Consider the following 27,496-nt stretch of genomic DNA (forward strand, 5'->3'; position numbering starts at 1 on the left):
GGTTTTAAAATTCGCTCTACATGTTTTAATGAAAACTCTCTTTTCCTTCAAACCTCCAAAATCGGGTTTCTAGAAAGCAAAAGCACATAAAACATGAAAAGAACTTAAATACTTGCAATCGGGTTTTAAAATCCCTATTACAAGTTAAAAAATAAAGATTGTAGGAACTTTTTAAAGAACTTACAAGTTCTCATAAACTTGTATTTTTAAATTTAGTTGTAGTTTGACCAAAAAGTTCCTACAAAACAACTTAAAAGACAAAGGGAAAAGTGAAAAGAAAAAGAAAATTACAAGTTACACATCTTTTATAAACTTTCACTTGTAATTTCTTGAAAAAACTCCTACAACATAAAAATACAAAGGTCTCTTGACTTGCAAAAGAAGGAAAATTTCCCACTCGCAGTCTAGAGGAAAAAACCCGATTTTGAAGAAAAGACCAAGCAAACGAACTCAAAACGTGATGAAATTTGAAACGTGGATCAAGGATGAACCGAACATTAGTCCAATTCAGAAAGGAGCAAAATTTTGCCTCGAAAAGCGTGCCTTAGAATAAAATCTCCAACTTGTAGTTACTGCTCTGAAACCCAAAATTGCACAGAAAGCTAGAAAAATGAAGGTCAAAACTCACCAAAACTTGGACAACGATGTCAAAGACAACCCTTGATGATTTGACACTAACAAATGTGAGTTTTGCACCTCGTAAAACATGCCTTAGAGACAAAAATGACGCATTTTAAGCAAAACTTTGTAGGGGTTGTCACATTTTTGAAAATCCAAAAATGCAGACAACACTAGGCACCCTTTACTAGATAGACTTTAAAAACACAATAAACTAATCAAATAAAAACTACTTTGACCATATACACAAGTATACATTGATTGCATGAGTATAAAAACTAAAAGTAGAAACTAATTTTAATTTTTAGCTGAACGAACCAACATTGTTAGATATATAAAATTATAAATATTGTCAAATGTATACAAATCTCATGAATTATGAAATACATGGCATCAAAACAAATATCAAAACTAAAAATATAAGTCTGGTTCAAAGGAGCTTGCATCACTTGTATCATGTCCAACATCACAACAAGTCTTGCAGAAGCATCTAAGATAAGTCCTAGACGATGTTGCAGCCATGCCATCTTCCTATATCTTAGTGACATTGAGTCCAACATCCAAGAGGTCTCCTCATGCTTTGTCCTCCTCCCTTGTAGGGATTTGGGGGCAACGCACCTTGCAGGGGTCATAACCAAACAAGTATTGAAAGGTTGTAACATTTAAAAAAAAAAACAAAACTAAAATGCTGGATTAACATTTTACATTTTTTAAAAATTCTTTTAACTTTTTCCCCCAATCCTAGCTGAGTTTGGCTTGTGTGACTTGCCGAGTTTGGCAAGTTTGGAAGACTTAGTGAATCTCCAAGACTTGCTTGGGAGCTGGGGCTTGAGCCCCCAAGACTCGTTTGGCCTAGCTCGCCTTGGGACTCGCCAAGTTTGGGCAAGTCCAGGCGAGTCCTGTAACTATGGTTGGAAGTTACCTTGATGGTCTTTAAGTTTGTTAGCAAATGGACCATCAAAAACTATTTTTGTGGTACTTTGTCCCTTATTCTTCTTTGAATATTTTCAGTCTAGACTCACAAACATTTATTTCAAAGATGTCAACAAACTACTAATACTTTTCAATGTTAGGAAGTTAGTTGTCATCTTGTTACACCTAGTTACACAAGCTCCTTCCCTTTGGTGTGATTTCTCATCAAGTTTAGAATCCAAGGGTGATTATAAATATATTTTGTGATGTTCCTTGCATCTTGTATAACCAATCTCACCGAATCAATTTCACTTTCTTCTAAAAGAAAGTCAGGGCAATGGGCTGCATAAGGGGTCCAAAAGAGTGATGAAAAACCTCTCTTGAAGTAATTTTCCAGCCATTGTATATGCCACTACATTGTTAGTGACTACTTGCACCACATTTGTAATACCCATCTCTAAGACAACCTCCTCCAGCTTTTGGCTTAAAGTTTTTTAAATTTTTTTAGAGGCATCTGTTGACTTGAAAAAAATCATATCACTAATTGAAGCCACCAAAAAATTGATAGGGTTTTAGTTCCTTCCATTCGTCCAATCATTCCAAAGAAGTTGTATTTGAACTTTTGCCATTGCTTTTGATCTTTATGAATTGTTCTTGCATTTAAAATAGCATTCTAGAACAACTTTCCACTTAAGATTTTTGTAGAGGGTGCCTTGAACTCTTTTCTTTTAGCTATTAATGTTGTCACCAAATTCTTGTAGTATGGGCTCTTCACAACATTGAAAGGAAGGTTGTTGTAAACTAGAAATTTGCATAGCCTTATTTGGTTCCTATTGCACCTTCTTGGTCCATCTTGTGCTTGGTAGTGAAGGTTGTGCTCCAAGAATATATTGAAATATTCCAGCACAGAAAGGAACTATACTTCGCAATTGTTCAAGATTGTTGTTTCAGAATAAACTTGAAATAATACTTTGAAGTTCCAATTTGTTATCTCAGAATAAGCATGAAATGTAACAACTCAGATCTAACCTGTAATTCCAAAATGAAGAAATCAACACCAATTGATTCATAGATTTAGTTCATCATAAACATATATCAGTTCATACAACCCAAGACCCTTAATGCAGAAGTCTGGTCAAAATACAAAGATAGATCTTTATTCATCTATTACTCGGAGCAAACAGATTAGAGGGCAGAAATTTAGCACATGCAGGTCCGGTCCTTGATTGCAGAGCTACCATAGTCTGGTGGTTTAAATCGATAGAGATGAGTGCCTTTAACCTCTGCAATTTCTTGAACAGATAGAATATATCCACCTTAGTCGATTCTGATTAACAAATGCTTGTTCAGGTAGAGTTTTTGTTCTACCTATGATGTCTAACACTAAGGTTTTCGTCTCGGACTAGGTGCACCCTGAGCAGGGATCAAATTTACTAAATTCTGTGATGCTGAAAGAAGATCAACCTCCCCTTATATAGGTGTCACACATTCATATTTAAACAGGTCGGCCCAAGAGAAAAGCCATTATTTATTTTAAACTTGCCTAGGCCAGCCTAAAATAATAATATTTATTATTATTATAAATATGCCCAGGTTGGCATAAAATAATAATTTTTATTATTATTAAATTATATAATATTACTTATTCATAAATAGTGTTACAAACTCTTTTATTTCTTGCTTTTCACAATGCATAGCTGAGTCTCATTTGGGGACATGACAGTCCTCCCCTCTCAAATTTTTTTTGTCCTCAAGCAATCCACACTTGTATAGCAAACTAAATACCTTCTGCACTTGTATGCCAAAACAAAATACCAGGATCCCATATTAATCTCATGAATACTTAACCAAGAATCTGCTGTGCCACTTTGAATAATTGAAATTTGCAACACTATCCATTTGCATTATTCTGTGAAGTACATCAATCATGCAAATCCCTGGATACCAAGTCTGAAATCATCCTTAGCATATATCCTCAAGAAAAAAGGATAAACATCACTCATTAAATCACCAACAATAGTCACACCAACATCCTCAAAGTTGCTGCTATGAAAGATGACAGCACTATTAAATCTGAAACTTGAATTTATGATCATTCCATGAAAGCTTTTGCTGTCATAAACTAGTAGTACCTCATCAATACCCAAATTCTAGTTGTTGAAGAGACAATCTCGTGCACTCAAATTCCTCTTACCTGTGTCAACTCTATGATTCAACACATCGTCCATGGAAGAAAATTGGGAAGACTCATAAGGATAGTTTGCCCCTGCAATCTCATCATGTCTGCATATAGCCATGGCCTCCAAATTCGTCACCATCACCATCTTTGGTGCACCCTCCACCAAAGCTTTCAACACTCCCTGCTGAAAATCCTGCTTGTATTGATCATGTAAATGAAATTGCTGAACTCCCAATACAATATCAGAGTCACAAAATTAAATCACATAGAGATCATTAATGCTGATGAAATCATGCAGCTGAAAACTCATCTGCTGTACCACACTAAAATTTGAAAATATGAATTCATCATACCTTGAGGCTTGAATTAGAGAGAAATAAGTGTGTGTTTTTTGTCATCCTTGAGGTCTTCTTTTTGTGATTTTGGCTTTGTTGCATCCTTCAATGTTTCGGGATCCATCATCTTGGGTTCTCTCTCTTTCAAGAATGATTCTTTTAACTCCTGTTCGCTGCATGTTCTCCTCTGCCCATTTCTTATTTTCATATCGTAGTACTCCTTGAAGGACATGTCACGATGGATGGCAGGATCCAGGACAATATATTCAGCATGGTATCTCAACATTTCATCCTTTTGTTGTGGGTGAACAGATTGTTACTCTTGCTTTGTGGTTACTCCATTGGCCATCTTCAGATCTGATTCTTCTTTCTTCCTCAGAAACACTCCCTTCATCTTTGGATGATTCACGAATGTTGTCCATTCTTCTGATATTCAAGCCATAATTATAACATGGTTTCTTCAGTTGTCTTCATCTTTTTCCGCTAATTTGCAGGCTGGCAGGAATCAGAGGCTCTGATACCACTGAAATATTCCAGCATAGAAAGGAACTATGCTTTGCAATTGTTCAAGATTGTCGTTTCAGAATAAACATGAAATAATACTTTGCAGTTCCAATTCATTATCTCAGAATAAGCATGAAATGTAACAACTCAGATCTAACCTGTAATTCTAAAATGAAGAAATCAATACCAATTGATTCACAGATTCAGTTCATCATAAACATATATCAGTTCATATAACCCAAGACCCTTAATACATGAGTCTAGTCAAAATACAGAGATAGATCTTTATTCATCTATTACATGGAGCAAATAGATTAGAGGGCAGAAATTCAGCGCATACAGGTCCAGTCCTTGATTGCAGAACTGTTGTAGTCTAGTGGCTTAAATTGATAGAGATGAGTGCCTATAACCTGTGCGATTTCTTGAATAGATAGAATGTATCTACTTTAGTTGATTCTAATTAACAGATGCTTGTTCAGGTAGAGTTTTCATTCTACCTATGATGCCTAGCACTGAGGTTTCCATCTCAGCCTAGGTGCGCCCTGAGCAGGGATCAAATAGACTAAATTCCGTGATGCTGAAGGAAGATCAACCTCCTCTTATATAGGCATCACACATTCATATTAAATAGGTCAGCCCAAGATAAAAACCATTATTTATTTTAAAATTTTCCTAGGTTAGCCTAAAATGATAATATTTATTATTATTATAAATATGCCCAGGTTGGCCTAAAATAATAATTTATTATTTTTAAATTATTTAATATTACTTATTCATAAATAGTGTTAAAAACACTTCAATTTCTTGCTTTTCATAACACACAACTGAGTCTCATTTTGGGACATGACATATATCTAGGTGTGAGATTTTGCCAAGATCAAGAGCTCAATGAAAAGTACAATAGAGAGACAAAATATTGATAGGAATAAATTGTATTCTATCAAGATGAAAATACTGATCAACTGGATCATCAATCGTTACATACAATGATTATGAGCTTGCTTATATAGGCAAGGCTATATGGATATGTGAGGACACAAACATGACATGTGGCTCAATAAGAAACAAGGGTAGGTAGGAAATAGGTGTGGTAGGTAGGAGAAACAATATAATATTCCACATGAGGTGGATCACCCACTGAATGTGGAATGTAACAACAAGATAAGACCACAAAAGGTGGAAATTCTCCTACACACACTATCCCAATGTGGCACAAACACCGAAGTGTCTCATACCCAAACTACTATGATATGCATGTACCTAAGTAAACTTAAGTAAGGTGTAGTAATATCCAACATGAATAAATAATTACACCAACACCCCCCTTTAAGTGCAACTTAGGGGAATGCACTTAAGTCTACAATGCAACTAAGCAAAGCAAGATGGGTCCCGACTACTAGGCCATGTTAAGTACCAATGTACAAATGCAAATGCACGCAAACCAACGCAATGAAATCTCTCATATAGCGGGGAAAGAGAGAAAAACCCAATGGGAAAAAACCCTCCCCCAAAAAGAGAGATGAAAACTATACAAGAGAACTCTCATAGAAGTGTGTGAGGAACAAAACCCCATGTGAGGAAAAAGTCTCCTCCATATGAGAGAAGACGAGAGACTAGGTAGCCCCCCCTCAATGTAGAATCTGCACCAATGATAGAAGCTCGATGATGTATGAAGAAACTGCTCCATGAATGTCGAACCACGTTCCTCCCCTTGGGAAGAAACAAAACCAAAGGTGTATCCATGAAGTCTCCCCAATCATGAAGGGAAGATGTAGGAAAAAAACTCATGATGAATGAAATCTTTGAAAACTGCTCAAGTGTCCCCATGTCGATGCTGAAAGTTACCCCCTCCAAAGGTGGTGAATTGCTCCACACTGCTGAAAAAGGCACTCCAAGATCTAGTGGAGATGAATGTAGAACAAGTCCCAAAGACTCACATGTCTCCTCAAAGAATAAAGAGACCTCCTCCAACTGATGTACAAAAGTATCCACAATCATGTCAACCTCTAAAGAATCATCATGTAGGGAATGCACAAGAGGGTCAGAGTGTTCCCTCGCAACAATCGAAGAAGGATCATCTTCATCAAAGAGAAGATGAATGTCATCAATGATGTCTCCCAAATCTGCAATGTAGGACACCACAAACAAACTTGCAATGTCTGTCAAGTAATCATCCCAATCAACTGAAGTTGGAAGACATGAAATATCTTGCTGCACTGAATCACAAGAAGGCAAAACTATCGCACTAGCCGCATCATTAGGTGCAATAGGTGATGTGATATCAATAGGAGGAGATGAAATAGAAGGCTCAAGAACGGGGTCACATGTGAGAATCCCCAGGTTCAAGTACCCAAAGTTCTCCTCAAAATTTGAATCAACATAGGAAGAATCAACCTCATCAATAGGACCAAAATGTGAAAAGGAGTACAACTAAGATGCATGATCAACCACCCCAGTCTCAATGATAGCTCTAGTCTCCAAGTCTCTAATGATAACTGAATCAGGTGTGAACTCCACAGTTTTCCTAGCTGCCCCATGTGTGATTTGATAGATGGGAAGAAGATTGTTTGTCAAATGGGGTACACACAACACATCTTTGAAGGAGTTATCCCCAATGGCAATAGATCCTTTCCCAATCACATCCATGTATGTATGATTGCCCATCAAAATCTGCGGCATGTGGCAAGGCTCAAATGAAGAGAACATAGATTGCAAAGATGCCATAGGATGAGAAGCCCCTGAATCTAGAAGCCATCTCCCTGAATCATGACTTGTAGTAGCACAAAGAGCTTGTCCCTTTCCTTTATTTGTCCCAAAAGAGTGATCCTTTCCTTTATCCTTATCTTTGGAAGAAGAAGCCGATGTAGACATTCTAGAAGGTAGGTTGATTTTGTTCTTCTCAAGAAGATTCTTTAACTCATCAATATCCTTCTTGTAACAATGATGTTCATCATGTCCTGACTTCTTGCAATATGCACAAAAAAGATTGTCCTTATATGATTTCCTTTTAGGTGAGAATGTAGAATCACCTTGTTGTGGAGAGGATGATTGTGCTCCATCTTGTTGTGGTTTTGACTTAGGTTGCTTTTGATTCTTGCTTTTTCCTTGATTGCTTTGATTCTCTTTATTAGCCACCAAAGCTTGTGACTTCGAAGATTTGAGAATCCCCATCTTGGTCAACTTAGATTGCTCAAGTATCAACATCTCCGTGAATGCATCAAATGAGGGAGAAGTGTATGAGGAACCTTGAGCTAACCCATGGGTGTGAAAGCTAGACACAAAGGCTGCATACTCTGAAGGAAGTTTGTCCAACAAGTTATAAACCAATTGAGCATCCTTTTTGTCAATGCCACAATCCTTTAGCTTTGCTCTTAGCTCATTTGCTTTTGTGACAAAATCTTGGATTGTATCAAAATCCTTGGGTTCCAATGTTGTGAGTTCACTATCAAGCTTGTAGCCCTTAATCTCATCAACTTGGCCATACAATTTCTCATAAATATCCCAAGCCTCTTTAATTGTAGTACACTTATCAATGTGAAAAATGAGGTCATCTAATACATAATTCTCAAAGTTCCAAGTGCCATAGCATTCTTAGTGAGGCATTCAATTTGAGCAATAGAATCAACTTTAGGATCAGGTGGTGCTGTAATAGTTCCATTTACATAATGAATGAGTCCTTTTTCCATTAGTTTACTCCATGTCTTAATCTTCCATGAAGCATAATTATGAGGAGTTAAAAGTGGAAATTTAGGAGAACCCATAGCACCAAAATAAAAAAACACAAGATAGAGAGAGGCACAATCACACAAGACACCCCCCCAAATTACTCAATCAAGAACCCCCACCCAAAATGGTGATTTGACACTTTATACTTAGTGCATATACAATGGGCCACTTGCAAACAAGGCAAGGTGGACTTCTGATTTCAATCTTATAACTGCCTCAAATAGGCTATAAGAGACTCCAACAAATACTGCAAGTGATCTAAATTGAGATCCAAGCAAAATACAAGTACTAAATAGGCCAAAAATGATCAAATACTGAAAGTACAATTTCTACTCAAAATCACTGCAAACTAAGGGCAGATTATGAAAGTAGACGGAAAATTATGCACTTTAAAAAAAATGGCACCTGAAAAGGAGGTCGTATGACCCCAAACGAAGCCTTTGAAGTTGCAAAATCGGGGATTAGATAGGTACAGTCATGAAGATCTGCAAATTCTGAAAAATCCGTCCATCAAAATCAAAAAGTTCCTCCACTGCGAAGAGCACGAAATTTTAGCCCATTTCAAAAAAAATTGCACCAAAAAAGGAGCAAAAATGAGCAAGATATGACCTTCCAAAGTTGAACTGCAAAACTGAAAAGCTCAAAGAGGGGGTAAAATTTTTTCAAAATACTATTAACGCAGTGCTGACGTCAGGAAATGACGAGCTTAAATTTGACGCCCATCTGGTCGTAAAAGAAACTTCACCTCCATCTCGTATGGCGTCCGTACTATACGAACATGATGACGTGGACCAGTGAGAAGCTGACACGTTGCAGTACGAAAATGATGTGGCAGGATGATGTGTCTGTCGTGTGGCTGTACAGACGGCTGATGTGGATGCTGACTGGGATGCCATATGGGGTTAGTGTAACCTACGTGTCTGCTTGCGTGGTGCTGTGCTGTCGCTGGCTGTCCGCGTGGGGGGTCGTGGAGCTCGCATGGCAGTGTACAGGCGGTGGCGAACCTGAGACTTTCTCGGCGATGGGGTCCGACAGACTTTCTCGGTAGTGGTGGAGCTGCAAAAAAGAGCATGGGCCCGGAGCAGTCGCCAGCGAAGGGGCCGGGAACAGTCGCAACCACGGTGGGTCAGACGACGTAGAGTGGGAGGATCGGGATGTAGTCGCAGGGAGTGGTTAGCGGTGGCGGCTGCACGGACCGGAAAACACAGATATGGATCGACTGTCGGCGAGGGTTGCAGGGTACGACCGACAGGGCCTTTGCAGAAAAAAATCCACCCGCAGTACGATGTGTGTGTGGGGTGGGGTCCGACATCCCCCCAAAATATATTTTTTTCGATTTGATTTTTATTTTTAAAATAAACTTTTTCAAATAAAATTAAAAAAACTGTGAATATTTTAAAAAAAATCGAAATAATAGCAATTTCGCAGAAAATAACAATTTTTTTTTTTGAAAAATCCGTACCATATAGCCAAATTGGCTAAATTTTTTCCCCCACCAAAATATGGCCGAATTTATACTCAATTAATGGAAACAGCCTCCCGGACTCAACCGTGATGTCCAAATCGCTGTACGACGCACCCAAAAATAGCACCTCCCTAGATCCAAAAATTGAAGCCTTCAAAATGACTAATCAAAGACGCTCTAATGGCTCTAATACCATGTGAGATTTTGCCAAGATCAAAAGCTCAATGAAAATTACAATAGAGAGACAAAATATTGATAGGAATAAACTGTATTCTATCAAGATGAAAATACTGATCAACTGGATCATCAATCGTTACATACAATGAATATGAGCTTGCTTATATAGGCAAGGCTATATGGATGTGTGAGCACACAAATATGACATGTGGCTCAATAAGAAACAAGGGTAGGTAGGAAATAGGTGTGGTAGGTAGGAGAAACAATATAATATTCCACATGAGGTGGATCACCCACCGAAGGTGGAATGTAACAACAAGATAAGACCACAAAAGGTGGAAATTCTCCTACACACACTATCCCAATGTGGCACAAACACCCAAGTGTTTCATACCCAAACTACTATGATATGCATGTACCTAAGTAAACTTAAGTAAGGTGTAGTAATATCCAACATGAATAAATAATTACACCAACACTAGGCACAAAATGTCTTTTGATGGGGTTCTCGAGCTAGATGAGGTGGATGTGTTGCATATGTGTGAATCATGACTAGAGCCTACAATATCTATCATATTTACCTTTGTTTTCTGTTGTCAAGTTAGGATTAATGGCTACTGCCATGGCTGTTGATGCCCTTGCCCTCTCTAATTTCTTCTCATTCAATGATGCAATGATTGCTTGCATCTCTTGTTCTGCCTGTTCTATGGCTTTTTTATTGTTGGCATCTTGACATCATGGTTAGAAATATTTGCAATATGGTATTTGAGGCAATTGATGGCTCAATTAAGCTTCGTTATGTACAAGAGGCAGATTACACTCCCTTGAGATGGTCTCATTAAGACATTTTCAAGTGGGGTCTTTCTTCCATTAGGATGATCTACACTTGTTGATGTTGAGTTTGATGTGGAGTTGGACACTGTTGTATGCTAGCTTACAGCATGTTCAGATAAAAAAAGAGTGTTTTAAAAAACATCAATTTAAAGAAGAAAAATAAAATACAATTCACATAAACTGCATTTTAAATGTAATATGGTAATTGAATAGCAATAGCATCAATTAGTTTTAAATAAAATATCATTTTTTTCGACCCCAAAGCATAAGCCCTATGTTTAGGAAAAAATATCAGCAATTTCATTCACAAAAAATTACCATAAAACAGCAATAAGAACTATTTAAATCAAATTCAATGCATGTAAAATTGTAAATCATGTTTGCAAACCAAATGTCGTGCTAGAAACAACTTACATGCTAAGAAGAAAAGAGATAAAAAGAAAGAACTAACCTGGAAACCTGAAATTCTTCAAATTTTCTCTTCAAATCCACTATAAATGTTAATTTTAACACTTTCAGATTAACTAAGACTCAGAAAATCAGAATTTATTTACTAATTAGATTCATTAGATTTAGAGATTTAAAGTTTCAGATTTAACACTGTAAGAAATATAAAGAAATAGAGACAAGACACAATTACCCTGGGAAAACCTCCTAGGAGGAAAAACCCAGCCAGAAAAGATCCTCAGATCTGATTATGGATTATAGTTATGCAAACAATACAACACTTATCTCATGTGCTTTTGTAGGTTCAGATTTTGCTGTCACTGGAGGTATGGTAGATCACGGTGGCTGCCTTCAACATTTACTTGATGGATGCTGATGTTGTCTTAACCTAAATTGCAGACCTTTAAGAAGTTCACTGATTCCTTGTGATGGATTTCGCACCTCCTTCTAATGGCAGATGTATGTTGCTGTTGCTGTCATGATTTCGCACCTTCTTCAATGTATGTTGCTGTGGCTATCATGTATTTCGCACCACCTTCACTATGCAGATTGCTTTAAGTGCAGATCTCTTATGACTTCTTGGAGTTCGCTTTAGGCATATAGGTTTTGCATGAAGAAGTAGATGAGATTGATTTACAAATGAATCTGATCTCTTATTTATATGGAGCGAACTCCTCAACTAGGTCTGCCTTTTAAATAATTAAACTTTTAATTATTTCCTTTATCTGCCTTGTTAATAGGGTCGGCCCTATTGGATAGTGCGCTGAGTGTTTGTTATAGCGTGGGGGATAGGGCCACGTTAGGGGGAAGAGGGGCCAGGCGGATTCCAATGTTGCCTAAGGCAATTTGAATCCGCCCTTTCCCTAATTAATATCAACAATAAAATCCCTCCAAATCACTCAAGTATGCTCAACTACTGTGTGATCTTCAGCTATAGATGTGTAGGGTTTTAAAAGATCAAAGCACATGCTTTTTCCAAGTTGAATGAGTGTTTTTCCCGCATTGATGTGTTTGAACTGCATGTGGTGACTTTATGCTTGGACTCACTGAGAACTCATGAGTACTTGTAGTGAGTCAAACCGTAAAACTTGTTTGCTGATTTGCAAGTTTACACAAGTTACTTGTTTTTTAAGAAAAAACTTGCAAGTACTTGCCAAGATTGTGAACTTTTGACTTGGATTGTATTCTAGACTTTCCAGAATGGTTATTTTAGCCTAGATTTTGACCAATAAAAGCATGACCAACTGAAATATGCTTTGAAGAGTGCCAAAATTGTCAAATACATAAAAGTCCAAATTATTGGCTTCTTCGGGGAATGCTTGTCACATGACTTTTCAGTTTCCAAGACAATGTCAAGCATAGTTCCTGGACTCACCAGGACTCTCTGAGTCGTAGTGAGTCCCAAGCGGAGTGACCCTACCTGAGTCTCAGGGATTCGGGACTCTCCATGAACTCGCTCTAGTCAAGACTCACTAGAAACTGGTTTTTTGCCGAGTCTTGCCGAGTTCTGCCGAGTTTTTTGCCAAGTCCCGATTCGGGTCAGCCTTGCCGAGTCCATGCCGAGTCCGAGTCTCGTTTCTATGATGTCAAGTAATTTTATATTTTTAAAGAGTTTATTTCCTTCTAAAAATAGCTCTGAAGGAGTTGCCATTGAATGTAAAAATCAGTGTTGTAGCTTTAGATCTCTTTGCAAATATTGCCACTATCTTGTAAATAACCCTTGGTTTCAATATAACTGTCATTTACATTATGATGTATTAGTTGTACTTATTGAATTTATTTGTGGTTCATTGCTTTTGATAGCACATCAAGTTCTCCGATTCAGTGTGTTGTCCTTTGGGTTACCAGTTTAATCTGGATCAGTGGTTTTAAGAATGGCTAGTTTCATGTTTGAATGTCCCATTGAATGAAATTTGGCTGTATGAAGTATAATCTTAAGACCCACAACCCTTCAAATTATCTTCTTTGCCAGTTAATGTGATCTCAGATGGCAGACAAAGATGGAGCAGGCTTTCCATTCAAACTATTGCTTAAGTTAGTCTTTGATGAGAAGAAGAGAGGAACAATAGAACTGTTTGTTGATGTCTTGTCACTACTTGCATCCCCTTTTTCATTAAGTAGGCCCTTTGGGATAAGATGAATTTTGAGTACAAGTACATTTTGAAACTCCTTGGTTTGAAGGAAAAATCAGTGAAGATGTAGACAAATGGGTTGATTAATTGGAATCATATTTACTCTGCAAATAATTTTCATTAAAACAAAAAGTTTAAACATTTGCACTCTTAAAAGCTGCCTCCATTGTCAAAAAATGGTGGGAATCATATTTTCTACAAGACATAATAGAGTATGAGTTATCAGTTGACCCAAAGGAAATTCCTGGCAAAGCTTGGGCAGAGTTTGAGGAGGCTGAGTAGCACCTAGTAAGAACTACAATGCCCACCTCCAAGTGTTGCATGAATTCTGTCACATTCAATGGTCAATACTAGATGATACAAAGTTATTTAAACATATTTTGTGCATTGTTAGCAATAGTTGGTAAATGTGACAGCAAGAGGCACATGATCCTTAAATATTGTGGCAGCTTGTGGGCTTACCATAGGAAGGAATGGAGTTAATGTACTGTAACATCGGGACACTGAAGAAGCTGACAGGCTTGTAGTGAAGATTGAAGAAAAAAACATACATAAAGACAAGAAAGAAATTTCTCTTGGAAACCAAGCAAAATCCAAAGGAAGAAAAGGGCAGCATCAATTTTGGCAATAGCACATGAATATTCTCTCTGTCAATATCATTAACAAAAGCTTCCTCCAAATAAATTTGGCCCTGCAAAAAGTAGCAGACTTGAAAATGGTCATCCCTGCAAATGAAAATTGAGCTCAAATGAGTGTTGCACCCAAGAAGCATTAATGGCCCGAGGCACAACTGTAAGTACACACACTGACAGCTGCATTATTGTTGATTGTGGATGATGGAAAACAAATCATTGAGGCAGATCCTTAATTTATCAGTATCAAGGCACAAGTTTCTGTCTCAGACCAAGAGGAAGCAGAGTGCCTATGCCACTCATAAATGTGGATTAAGGGGACAGCTCTACAGTTCTTCATGGATAGCAATAGTTAGAAGCGTCTAGTTTTGATAGATGCTGTCAAGGACTCAAAATGACAAATCTACCAATCAAATGGTTGAATCAGGAGCTGTACATACATGCCACTCAACAGTGCAGTCTCCCATATGCAATCAAGTGTTTTTGAGATAAAGTGCTATGTGGCATAGACCCTGGGAAGTTTGTTATGTTAATAAGAAACCTTGCTTGTCAAGGCTGTGTTATGTCATCATCATTCTAGGAGATCATTTCTATGGACTAACTGAGATGATTTTCACTACTCGAATCTTTCTGGTTAGTGTCAAACAATGCAGAAAAAGTGATTGATCAGAACAGACAGTTTGTATTTATCACAACCCCAAAAGCACAAGATGATCATTGTGATCGCATAGAATTTTATATCCCTAGTATGTGAATCAAATATTAGTGTGATTGTAGCAAGTGAATAAAATAATGGAAGAAAACAGACATCTTTAGTGTGCCCACAAGAGTTATGCTGCACTGTCACGTAGAGCATTTGATAGACCTGATTCCTAGTACTCTTATGCCAAATTTCTTTTATATGGATATTCTATTTTGGAGAGTAATGAGATCATTCGTTGAATCTGATACAGAGGGTCACATCTGACCAAGTGGTTTACAAGGTTGAGGACTGATCATATTGGTATGGCAAAAAGACTTTCTCCTCTCTTGACAAATCTCAATTCATTACTATGGAGGATGAAGGATTCCATCCTATTTAAGTCAAAGAGATCCCAGGTCAATACGATGCTCTACATCAACTCAGATCCAAGGATGCATGGAGACGTGCCCCCAGGGTTTTTAACCTGTTTCCCTGCACTGGGGACGTCTCGGGGACGGGGAACGGCTTGGGGATGATTCCCAATCATCCCCAAATTTTCCAAAACATTGGGGATGTTTCGGGAACGGAGGCATGGCTCAGTGACAGAGTGGGATGGCCAGCCATCCCCTTTTTTCCAACACTCAAAACACATAAAAAAGGCCTAGTTAAAAAAAAAATCATTTTGTTTGGTACTCAGTTTTCATTTTGGCACCAAATTATACTACTTACTAGATCACTTGTTATTTGGCTGAATCTTACTCTGCAATAATAATTTAAAATGTATACCAGACCCAGACGAGAAACTGATAGATTTCATGCATGATGACATTTACAATAATGACAACGGAAATGCTTAGACCAATTATAGTTCCAGAAAAGCAATCTAACAAGGCTGTTGATATGCTTACGGTAAAAAATCCTCAAATTATATTACATTCTACAGTGCCAAAACAAAAAGGCAGGATAAACAAAATAAAAATCATAGGAAAGATGAAGCAATCATTTATTAAGTAACTCCTACATATGAACAAAAACAAACTGACAAAGTACATGTAGTTTGCAATTTGTATTTATACAAATATTGGAACATATATCTAGAACCTTAAGAGTACCACGACTAGTATATGGTTGGGACTACTTGTACTATATATATATATACTGTCCCCTTTGCCATTCCCCCAAAATGGCCTTAAAAAATCCTGTCCCTGCGTCCTGAAAACTTGGTGGAACATAGTTCAGATCATGTCAAATCTAATATTACTTAGTCCTCTACATTTCGATTTACAAAATTTGGCCTATCCCCATCCGCTCCAACACTTCATAGCATTAGGGCTTTTTTCTCTTGCAAAACTATGCCCTTCCACCCCACCTCAAAAGCCCCCTTTTTATTAAAATTCCAATCACATTAAATAATTTTTTTTTGATCGGTAAGTTAGGCATAAGGGAGCTGTACCCCATAAAATTAAGAAAATAAAACTGAAAAGGTGCATGCCTAGACAACAGGGGTGCATAATGATAACTACTTTATTCAGCCATCTTTATGGCAAGTGTTCTAATTGCTACTATCACGTAGGTTCTTGCCAGCCCATATCAGTATAGAGGCACAAAATCATTTTATTGGAAGTCACAACAACCATGAAATAGTGTTTTCTAACATTCTAAGAATTTTCCCCTTAGCTTATCTTAACGTCATTTGATGTGTCGATTTTAAAGAGGGGGACTTTTTTCTTTTAACTTCTATCCATTCTTGATTTGCCTGTGGCTTTTCATTAGTATCCTCAATGCTCAATTCTTAACTATTTGAGATGGGATTGGCCATTTTGTCACATTGAGACAACAACTGCCATATCGACTCTTTTTAAGACTTAGCAGCCTTTATATTTGAAACTAATTTTGCCTCTATTTTAGGCTTAGCATCCTTTGTGTCTGAATCTTTCTTGCTACTAGTTCGCGAGGGAGGTGATCCATCAACAATCATAGATAGTGATTGCAGTCCAGCATTTGAGGCATTCAAACTCTCAGTCTCTGGAGATGATGTATTGGGAGGGCAATTTCTCCGCATTTCCTCTATAGATCTATTGCCTTGGGATGGAGAACCATCTTTTTCCAGAGTGTAGTGATGGGTGGAGACATCTTTCCACCAAGTGGCCTAATAGTCTGTTTTACGTTTAGAGCAGCTTGCAGCAATGTGACCAGTGTTATAGCACTTGCGACAAAGAAAAGGCAAACTCTCATAGTCCAAAGTTTGGCACCAGCTATGATCTGCAGTTTTGAGTGTGATATCTGTCGGAAGACTGTTGGAGATATCAAAGTCCACTAAAATGCGAGCATATGTAGTATGAAGGTTGTTGGAAGAACCTTTGTCTACTCACAAGAAATTCCCTAGTGTGTTGCCTATTGCTTCAAAACACGAATCAAACCAAAATTGGAGTGGAAGATTAGGAAGTCGTATCCATACTAGAGCTATAGTGAATGATTCAGTGATGGGGTTGACGGATGGATGCCATGGTTTAAGCATGAGCAAATGCTTGTTATAGCTCCATTGATTTTTATAAAGAATTGTATCACGATCTACCAAACTATCAAAAACCACTATGAACAAACTGCAAACACAAGGATAGATTTGCACATCACCTTTCAAGTTGGGTCCCTAAGTTTTAGTGATTCATTTACGCAAATCAGAGAGACTTGGCCAAAATTCTTTAACCCTTCCGATCAAACCCTTCTCAACAAAAAAGGTTTCATTTTCAGCCACTTTCTTATTGATGTCATCGTTGAAATCCATGACAAGGGAAGTATTGGCGTGAGAAAGACGTTGGGTTTTTTGAGGGAAGACATCCCCCTCCATATCAAAACCGTTTATAGTAACCTAAGCCGAATTTGGAGTCACCTTCCAGAAAAATTGGGCTGGGAACTGTTTTGTGGAAGCCTGGATGCAACTGTCAGAGGCATAGTTATATTGTGTGCCCTAAGCCCGCTAAGAACCTGAGCATTCAGCTGTGAATTGGGGGAAATGAAAGCCCGAGCTGCATCATTAAAAGAAACAATGTTCAAGGATGCCAAGCCCTGAGAAGTATGTGGTTGTGAGGAGGGGAAATCGTCCCCCAAAGGGCATTGCAGGCAGTGCAATCTTTTGAATTGTCATCACATCCATAGCTATTGGGATCATTGGAAATGTCGCCAGGAGTAGAAGAATCTTGAGGATTGAGGCCGCCAAGAGCAGAATGATTAGCGACACAGTAGAGTCTGCCATTTAAAGTTGAGAAGTTTAGCACAAAAACCCTAGCAGAGAAAGCTTTTGAGAGCACTATATCATTTTTATTTTTGTTTAGAAGATATGATAACTAATATTTGATGCTTAAATAAACATTAAATTAATCACATATTGACATTCAAATTGCAGAAATGAACACAAGTATGCAACAATTTACACCTTGGAATCTACTTTTCATTCATTCGAAAGCTTACAAGGAAACCTCCACAACTGTCAACTACAACTGCACAAAATTATTACACTGGACTGAGTTATTGAACTTCTATCTTTCATCTATCTTTATACTATTCAACTATAAAAGTCTAATCTTCTAAATAAGAAATCTTATTTGACACAGGAGATAACTTGGAAGATAAGTCTAAGTCATTAATGATCATCTACAATTTAGACTTAATTAACTAAATAAAAGACTTTCACTTAAATCACTACAGTGAATTCTAAAATAGAAATAACTCGAACTACTTGCATGTCCACATTGAATTTGTGTGGAAGGTTTCACATAAGATAAAAAATCAACACTCCCTCTTAGAGAGAAAGGAATTATGCACTTTTCTAAGATTGTCTCTGCATGCTTCAAACTCCACTTTTGCTAGAGGCTTATCCAGAATATTAGCTAATTGCTGATACACAACTTCCTGAAGGCTGGAAAATTCAATGATTTTACTCATCAATGCTATGTAGTTAGGAAACTTCTTCAGAGGTCTACCCTCCTTGAATGTGCTCCTAGGAGCCTCAAAATGCGCCTGAGGATCCCTCAATGTCTTTTCAAAACATCAAGGTCTCCTAACAGGAGGGCTTGAAGTTTCTCCCTTCTCACTAGAAGGCTATTGTCCTAAACTGAAAAGAATTGGAATCTTTGGAGATCCAACCTTTGGAGCTTCCTGCTCCTCATCTTCTGTTATTGGAATGAATTCTTGAAATGTTTTGGATGCAAAGTCTTCCTCAAACTTGGCATTCTTTTGACTACGACTTTCCTTAGCTTTGAAATCGTACCAACTTTTGCTGCTAGATACTTGGCATCATTACCACGATAAAAAAGGAATTGTGCCAACTTTTGCTGCTAGATACTTGGCATCATTACCATGCTCAAATTGAACTCTAGAGTTGTGTTCTACTTGTTTGGTAAAACATTGTCAAGTTGATGTCATATGCCTAGAGGCACCACCGTCCAAAAACCAAGCGTCCTTTGAAATTGTGTTGATAGAAAGACAAGAAAACATTGAGAAATCTTTCTCAAACTTGGAAGAAAACTTGTTCATCCGAGTTTCTGTAGAGGCTGCTACTTCATACCGCTACTGCTTCCCTTGGTTCTTCTTTTGTAGACACTTTGAAGCATTATGATTGAACTTATGACAACTATAGCACTTGATTTTACTCAAGTCCTTTTTCCCTACCTATGAAGATGAATCCTTATCCTTTCCTTTTCCCTTGCTGTTCTCTTTTCCTTTAATTTATTTTTGTTGTCCAATGAGAGCTGAATTCTCATCACCACCTTTCTTTCTGGCTTTTGACTCAGATTCCTCCTGAATAGAATCATCTCATAGTCTCTCAAAAGAAGGAAGTTTTTCCTTGGCACGGATGCCTTGAACAAAAGCATGATATGAAGATGTGAAACCATTCAATGCCAAATTTACAAGTTTCGCATCTTCAACCTTGCCCCCAATTGCTGCAAGTTGGTCATGAAGCTAAGTGGCCTTCACTAGGTAATTTTTATCGAATCCATACTAGACATCTCTATGGATTTGAGCCTATTTCTCAATATTATTTCCTATTAATTTTTCATTTTAGAAAAGACTAACCAAATCATCAAACACCTCTTTAGCTGTTTTCTTCTCGAACAAGTGAGTAATCAAATGATCCTTCACCAAACCTAGTACCATCCTCTTGGCTCAAATATCTTTCTTTTTGTGAACTACCAAATCCTATGAATCCATAGATGTAGAGTCACTTGATCCTTTACGATTTCCTAGAGATTATTTTCCTCCAATAACAAGGTCACTTTGACCTTCCAAGGCAAGAGATTTAACATTCCATCCAACCTATCCTCAAAATGAAGACTAGGTGATGCCGTTAAAACATTTTCCATGAAATAAACTCTTCTAATCTAAAGTAATAAAACTACCCAAATGTTTAAAATTACCTTTTCCAAACCCTCGGTTATGGCTATAAACCCTCGCTCACGTGGCTATCCTTTGCCACTCCTACAAAACCCAAGTATAATTTTCAAAACCTAGCCAGTTTAAATTTTTTGGTTCATTGTTGCAAAAGCCTATTTGCTTGTTCAAACCCTCATGCAAATCCTAACCTCTTCTCTAGTCATCCGTTTGTAGCTCACAAACCCTAGCCACATGTTAAAAAATCTTGTTTTTCTGTTTGGAAACCCTAGCTAAATAGGTTGTGTATTTTTGAATTTTTCTCTTTTCTAACCTCAATTTTTTTCCTTTGTAGCTACAAAAACCTCCTAGTCACAGAAATTGGTAGCCATCATGGATTTCTTTTCCTCTTGGCCATGCTTTTGCACAAAAACCAGTCATGAATCCTAAAAAAAATGGATGTGATTTTCACTTGCAAAAGGCCACAATTTATTTTTATTGATCCTGGTGTGATTTTTGACAACCTATGGCCACAATTTTCTAGAAAACAAAGATATGATTTGTGGATAAATCTTGTTGTAATTTTTTTGGAAAAACAAGCTGCAATTTCCTTTGAACCCTATGCGATTTCCTACACAATAGGCCACGAACAACAACAGAATTTCAGCACAATTTTACTCAAACAAAATACCTACATGATTTTCACACAAATCCACCTTTGATTTTCACAAATCTTGGCTGCATGATTTTCCTCATGAAAAAAATTCCTGCACAATTTTCTAAGCAAAACTGTCCCTTCTGGTTTTTGAACCTTGAGCTCTGATACCATATTAAATTTCCAATAGTGGTAACTAATTTTCTGATTCTTAAATAAACATCAAATTAATCATACAAATCATTGAAATTCAAACTGCAGAAATAAACACAGGTACGCAACAATTTACACCTTGAATCTGCTTTGCATTTCTTTGAAAGCTTCCAAGGGATCTTTGACCACTGTCAACAACAGCTGTCCTGAATTATTACATTATGTTAAGTTATTGAACTTCTATCTTGCAGTATCTTTATACTATTCGACTAAAAAATCTAATCTTTTATCTCACACAGGAGATGATTTGGAAGATAAGTCTAAATCATTAGTGATTATCTACACTCTATTAGACTCAATAAACTATATAAAATACTTTCACATTAATTACTAAAGTGAACTACAAAATAGGAATAGCTAACTATTTGCAAATTCATACTGAACCTATGTAGAAGTTCTGAATTGAGCTAAAACATCAGCATTTTTCTCTACTCACTCTTGTTTCTTGCAGTCCCCAAATCTAAATGAATCGTCATACCCCAAATACCACCCCACATTATCTACACAACGGGTTTTTGGAACACACCACAGCCAGTCACTTTGTTTGGAATATCAAAATAACTACTGCAACCCTCATCCACAGCTGAGACAAGCCATCTCTCTCCTATTGAAGGATGAAAAGAAAATTCTGATACACCTAAAAACCATAGATTCCATCAATAAAAAATCCTAATTGTTGTTCAAAATATGTAAGTTAAATCGCTTGAATCCCATTCACATGCGACAGAAAAGTGAATGCATTAAAACCGCACAAGAGTGTGTCCAAGCTCCAGAAGACTGGTTTACCTGATCCACCTCAGTTATCTTCATAACAGGATAGGAGCTATAGAAAAGTTGCTGATTATTAAAAAAAAAAAGAAGAATCCTGGAAGTGAGGCATCACCGCACCCAAATGGCTAAGTTCCAAACTTTATATGCCACTTCTTCAATCGAATATGCCATTGGAGGGCACAACTCTGAACCTTTCATACATAGGCCTCCCCTAAATCAGAAGCTCGATGGAATGCCTAGGTAAAAGAGTTTAAACATCATCTGGAGTTACCACAGCTGGCAACAACCCCAATCTCTTCACCAATGTCTCTGGAGAGTCTAATGAGTACAAAAACCCAAACTATCATCAGTTTCTAGAGTTTAATCTGATGCATACATCCTATATTAATAATTTCTTTGTGTATTGCTTATGTAATAGCTCTATGATGCAATCAGTATAAACCTCATAGTACACGGTTTTTTGGAAGTAGGCATTCTATGCAAGCATTGATATTGAAATTTCAGTTTTAGAATGTCTCTCTTTGTAATTCTAATATGTTTGCTGCAAATTTAACAACTATGCTCAAATGTTGCATTTTGGTCCTTACGTTTTTTTTTTTGCTAAAAGAGGAGAAAGTGAAATTTTGGTGTTCTAATACAGTTAATACATTTTCTTTTTATCACAGGAAGGTTGTGTTGTGTGCATTTAGGGTTTTGTAGAGTCACAAATTTTCTTTGGCTAGAGATGTTCTAGGAAGCCGTTACATATATTCTTAGTTGGAGACATGCTTTTCAGTCTGATATGGACATTCGAATGACTTATAGACAGTCCAAATTGGTGCTTTCTATTTTATTTTTGTATTATTTTCAAAATTGGATATGCATTTGCAGTATTGTGCTGTTTTGACAAGAAAATATCCATTACCTGTTATGCAGGCTAAACCAAAACTACTAATAAGATGGTAATGTGTAAGTGCATACCTACACTAACCATTTTTGTAATAAATAAAACAAAAGAAAAATTGTGAAATAAATATGAGGGAAACAGTAAGAAGAAACAATCAAAATATGACAGAATTCTTTTCTAGTAAAATTCCCAAGTATATAGAACTTCATGTAAAATTTGTAAATTAGGGTCAAATAAGGTTAGGTAGATTGAGTCCATATTGATCCACTCCCCATAAAACAAGCATATTTTTTAAGGGTAAAAACATATTCATTTCTCGGTTGAAGGATATTATCTACCATTATAAAAATAATTCTTCTGTAAGTTGCACCACATCATATACGGAAGTTTTGAAAGATTGTAATAACAGCTCCTTAATGGGTTATTTGTAGGTTGTATCAGATATGTATGCATAGTTACATTTGCAGGTTGTTATAGGACCATACTGAAAATGAATCATGAAGATGCTTGTATTTTGATAGGTTTACATAATGGTGCTAAAACTCTTTCTTTGTCAGGGTGGTGTATGGCGAGAACGGATCATGATATGTACAGGGAAGTGTGGTCCAAGTGCAGCTTTAGTGAAAGCTTTCTTAGATTCAGGAGCAAAAGCAATCATTGCACCTTCTGTTGATCCTCCAGAATTGCAACAGAATGTAAGTCTAGATAGTTTGGCTGGCTCCAGAGATAGTAGCAAACCAGACTCTGGACGGTTTGTGATTGGAGAAGATGATGAGGATGAAGGAGAACGAAGTGGACCTAGCAGTGATTGGGAAGACAGTGACTTTGAAGAATGTGAAGACAAAATGGAGAAACAGCATGAGGAAAAGGATCTATGTGGTTTTGTTTGTACACTTTATGATAATTTATTTCGTGAGGGTGTTAGAGCTGATATTGCACTTCAAAATGCATTAGATGTGCATCCAAAGCAGCATTATAGATGCCATCTTCCAAAGATTTGATGATTATGTGAAGATAATGAGATGTGGCATAACAAGATGCATGTATTTTACATGTCAGACAAAGTGCATGCAGGTTTGAGCTGGACTTCCAGTGAAGATTTTCAGAATTTAATCTTCATATTTGACAGTAAATACTCGGCCATAATTCTTTCATCTGCAGAGGAACAATATTAAACAGGCTGCAGCTGCTCTCTTATTTTATTTTCCACCATTGTAAGAGACTGATGAACTCGGCAACATGGACATTATTCGTTTTAATTCTTGGCATAAGCCATATTCTGGGTTTATCTTTACATGAATTATCACATTGGATAATCGAATATATTGTAATGGGAATCAGAAACTTGGAATTGAAGCTGTGCACAAATATAAAGGGTTTGGCATGATCTTTTTGCCAAGATCCCAATAAGTTCATCATATTTTTCTTTTATGAAATTCACATTAATTTTTTTTTGATGTTTGGTTTGACAATTGCGAAACACACTGAATATATGGATGGTAAGGGAATGCAGTTACGCTTCAGTAAGAAAATGTGTTCCGGTTTATAATTGAGATCATAAGAATGTTATTGAAGCTATGACCTTTGTTCTTTTTAAATAGATTTTAATTGTTAGACGGCTTCTCTTTTGAGATAGCTTTATATTGTGTACAAAGCATCTTTTTCTGGACAAAATAGGATTTATTAAAATAGAAAGCATTTGAAGTACAAGGCTATTCCTCTCCCACAAAACAACTCATATCTGGTGCCATGCTCGAGTAAAATAAAGCAGCATGTGACAAAATGTAATTCAAGTTAAGTGAAAACTATTTTAATCGTGATAACGAGTATGAACACTATGAAGTCGAGTAAAAATCATAATTGCAAAATGGTAGCAATGTGCAATTCTGTATCTTTGTGCGCAAGTGATAAACGCTATAATGGAGGGGCTCTATCACAACAAGGAAGCTTTGATGGCAATTGGAAAGTGGCTCTTCTGAATCCTTAGAAGCTTTTTCAGATGGGAACCTTGCCTAAAATTATGCGGCATTGCTCAAAGGTGGCATTTCTCAAGAAAATCAACATGATGAAAATAGTCTTATCTTGGTGGATTTGAATTTTTCCAAAGGCTTCTTTCTTGTTTGTGATAATCAAGGGTCAACATCTAGGGTTTTGAATGAAGGACCATAAATTGGTGATGGAGGGGGCCTTTTTCTTGGAGTGGTGACCTAATTTTGATTTTACCTTGTGCTCTGTACAATTTACCAACCTATTTTGGTTATGATGGATCTTCATGAAAATTGGTAATAGTTTGCACTCTTTCAAATTGTGAATAGTTTGCGCTTTTTCATTAGTATAATTGGAATTGTCATTGAAGGGGATTTTTGGGCTTGTGCTTGCATGTGTTTGGGTGGATCTTTTACAACCTTTCTTAGAAGTCATTACCTTGGTTTCGGAGGAATTTTTTTTGGGAACAATGAATTGGAAGGCTACATTTTGGTATGCTTAGTTTGCTAGAAAAAGGGATTCTCATTCTAAGTTTAAAGTCAGGAACAAATCTCACTGGTTTGGCAGAAGAAAGCTGCTTTAAAGTCTGAAAATGTGAATGTTGAGGTATTGGGAGTCAATACAAGACTTCCAACTCTCTTTTTTTCGTAGGTCTTATGCCTTCCCATAACTTACATTATCCACATTCTATTAAGGAGTTTTCCCTCAAAAGTCCAAGGTTAGAAGTACTCTTTCAAATGATATGGATCTATCAATCTAAGAATTAGAATTGTTGCCCTTCACAAAAACAAATCATAGGTTACTATTCATCTCTAAGTTCTAGAAGGCTATTCAGAACTTGATGCCTTGGAGGATTCATCGAGGAAAAAAATGGATGAGGAAATCTTAGATGCTAAGAATATTGAAGAATTGGAGGTGTATCCAGGGGAGATCCTCACTAGATCACAATTTGACTAGAAATCTAAACCAAAGTTTGGACCAAGGCAAAAAATGGGAAATGAATGAATGAATTATTGATTTTAATGACGTTCACAAGACCGAACAATCTAAGGGACCAAGGAATAACAGCCCTAAATTATTTTCATACTTCTTTCGATGTTGAATCTTTTGCTATGGATCTTGACTAGGAGGCTAGCAATTTGTTTATCTTATATTTGTCAAATAAATGATGCATGTTGTCGACCTTCAAACTATTTAAATACCGAACACAAATATCCTCATAGGTTGCACATTCCATGACAAAGTGCCAGTCTATCTTCACCACACCCTTATTGCAGAATATTCAAGTTCTCTTTTCCCAGACTTCCTTGGGTGTCTTCCACCTACCAGTTTCACATCTAAGGTGATGCGATCCCATCCTCAATTGTGTGACTAACAACCTTTCTTTTCTTTTAATAGCTGCCCCTAAATATGTTTTTTCACCATGATCACAAGTTGGTTTAAACTCTTTGGTGTAGTATGTTTTTTTACGCCCAATGTGACTAGTCAACATAACAATCCTAAATTTTTTTATTTCTTCATTGGTGTTAGGGCATTCATGCAACTTGATGCTCCACTTGCCCAACCATTTTTTGTTTTGCTTCATCCAAGTTTTGTTTCTAGAGTCTAACTCCTCCTCCATAACTATTTTGGGTCAATGTTGGTTATCCATGTTTTTAACCTTCTTTAAATAACTTATTAACCTAGTTATTGTTGCGGCCTCCAACAAAAAAGTATCCGCTTCAACCAAAAGAATTTTCTACAAGATTGTGGTTTTAACTTTGAGATTGCTTGCAATTAGATGCTTTGGGTTCTTTCTTTCTGTCTCCAATTGCAATTTGACATGTTGCTTCCCCAACTTTCACACCAATAAAGGGCAACTAGTATAACTAGCAAACGAAAAAGATTTTTTTTTGGTTTTCTAATCCCAAAGTTAAGTTTTTTTGCACCTACTTTGAAGTAGGTATGAGGTTTTCCATCCTCCTTGAATCCTTTCCATCCTACATGTCTCCTAGTTGAACTTATAGTGGAAGTCTATCCCAAGATATTTGTATTCTTTCACCATCTCCAATAGGTTGCCTTCAAAAAGAAAGGTTATTTGTTTGTTCACTTGCATTCCGACCTCCTGAAAAAAGTGTTCTAAGGCATTTAAGCGTTCTCTTAATCCTTGAGTTTTTGCAATTAGAATAAGATCAACAACAGATAAAAGTAGCTTCACCACACAGTTCACTAGTTGCACACCTTCCCCATCTATTTCTCTTAACCAAACTTCCAACTTATCAATGTATAAACCAAACAAAGTAGGGGATAAAGGACATCCTTGCTTAACACCAATATTACTACCAAAACATTCAGACATTCCATCATGTGTTATGATTTTAGCTCTAAACTTCTCATAAAGTCTATGCACTGCTGCTCTATACAAATCCAGGATACTCGATTCTTCCATTATGTTCCATTATTTGTCTTGGGCACTGTGACAAAGGTTTTCTTAAATTCCACAAAACAACAATAGGCTGCTTCTCCTTGCTTGTCCCAAATTTTCTCTATTAGATGCCTAAGGGTGATGCAATGATCAATGATAGAGTGTCTAGGCCTAAAGCCTTCTTGACCTTTTACTCTTTTTGCCTCACCTTCTACCCAACTATTGATTCTTTTGTCTATGATGCTCCCAAAAAGCTTGCCAAGGAGGGGGTTGACCATAATAGTGCGGTAGTTAGATGGGTTATTGATATCCCCACTCTTAAAGAGAGGGATGACCACACTAGTAGTCCATTCACTCGGAAAGTCATCCTGAATGATACTATTGAAAATTCCTTTTAATGTGAGGGGCAAGGGGCTCAACTCCCAATTTTAAGAATTTAACTTGAAGTCCATCTATGTCCTTTGACTTACGACTTGCTAAATTCTCTATTCCTTGCTTGATATCATCCACCATGAAGAGTTCCATTGATGTGTTCATTATAGGGGGGGAGTCTTTCTCGTGTATTTGCTCT

At 37.0% G+C, this 27,496-nt stretch overlaps 1 protein-coding gene across 2 annotated transcripts in view; it reads left to right on the plus strand.

Annotated features, from left to right (window-relative positions):
* The window catches only part of LOC131067558 (phospholipase A I), a 122,693-nt gene extending 98,740 nt beyond the window's left edge, over positions 1–23,953 (plus strand). For both annotated transcript variants that reach the window (XM_058002634.2, XM_058002635.2), the window contains exon 18: positions 23,093–23,953. In XM_058002634.2, coding sequence (XP_057858617.2) covers positions 23,093–23,536 — 444 coding nt within the window. In that variant the 3' untranslated portion in view covers positions 23,537–23,953. The remainder of the gene's footprint in view (positions 1–23,092) is intronic.
* Positions 23,954–27,496: the final 3,543 nt, after the last annotated feature.

The sequence above is a fragment of the Cryptomeria japonica genome, chromosome 10, assembly GCF_030272615.1.
Source record: "Cryptomeria japonica chromosome 10, Sugi_1.0, whole genome shotgun sequence".
In the NCBI taxonomy this organism is placed as follows: Eukaryota; Viridiplantae; Streptophyta; class Pinopsida; order Cupressales; family Cupressaceae; genus Cryptomeria; species Cryptomeria japonica.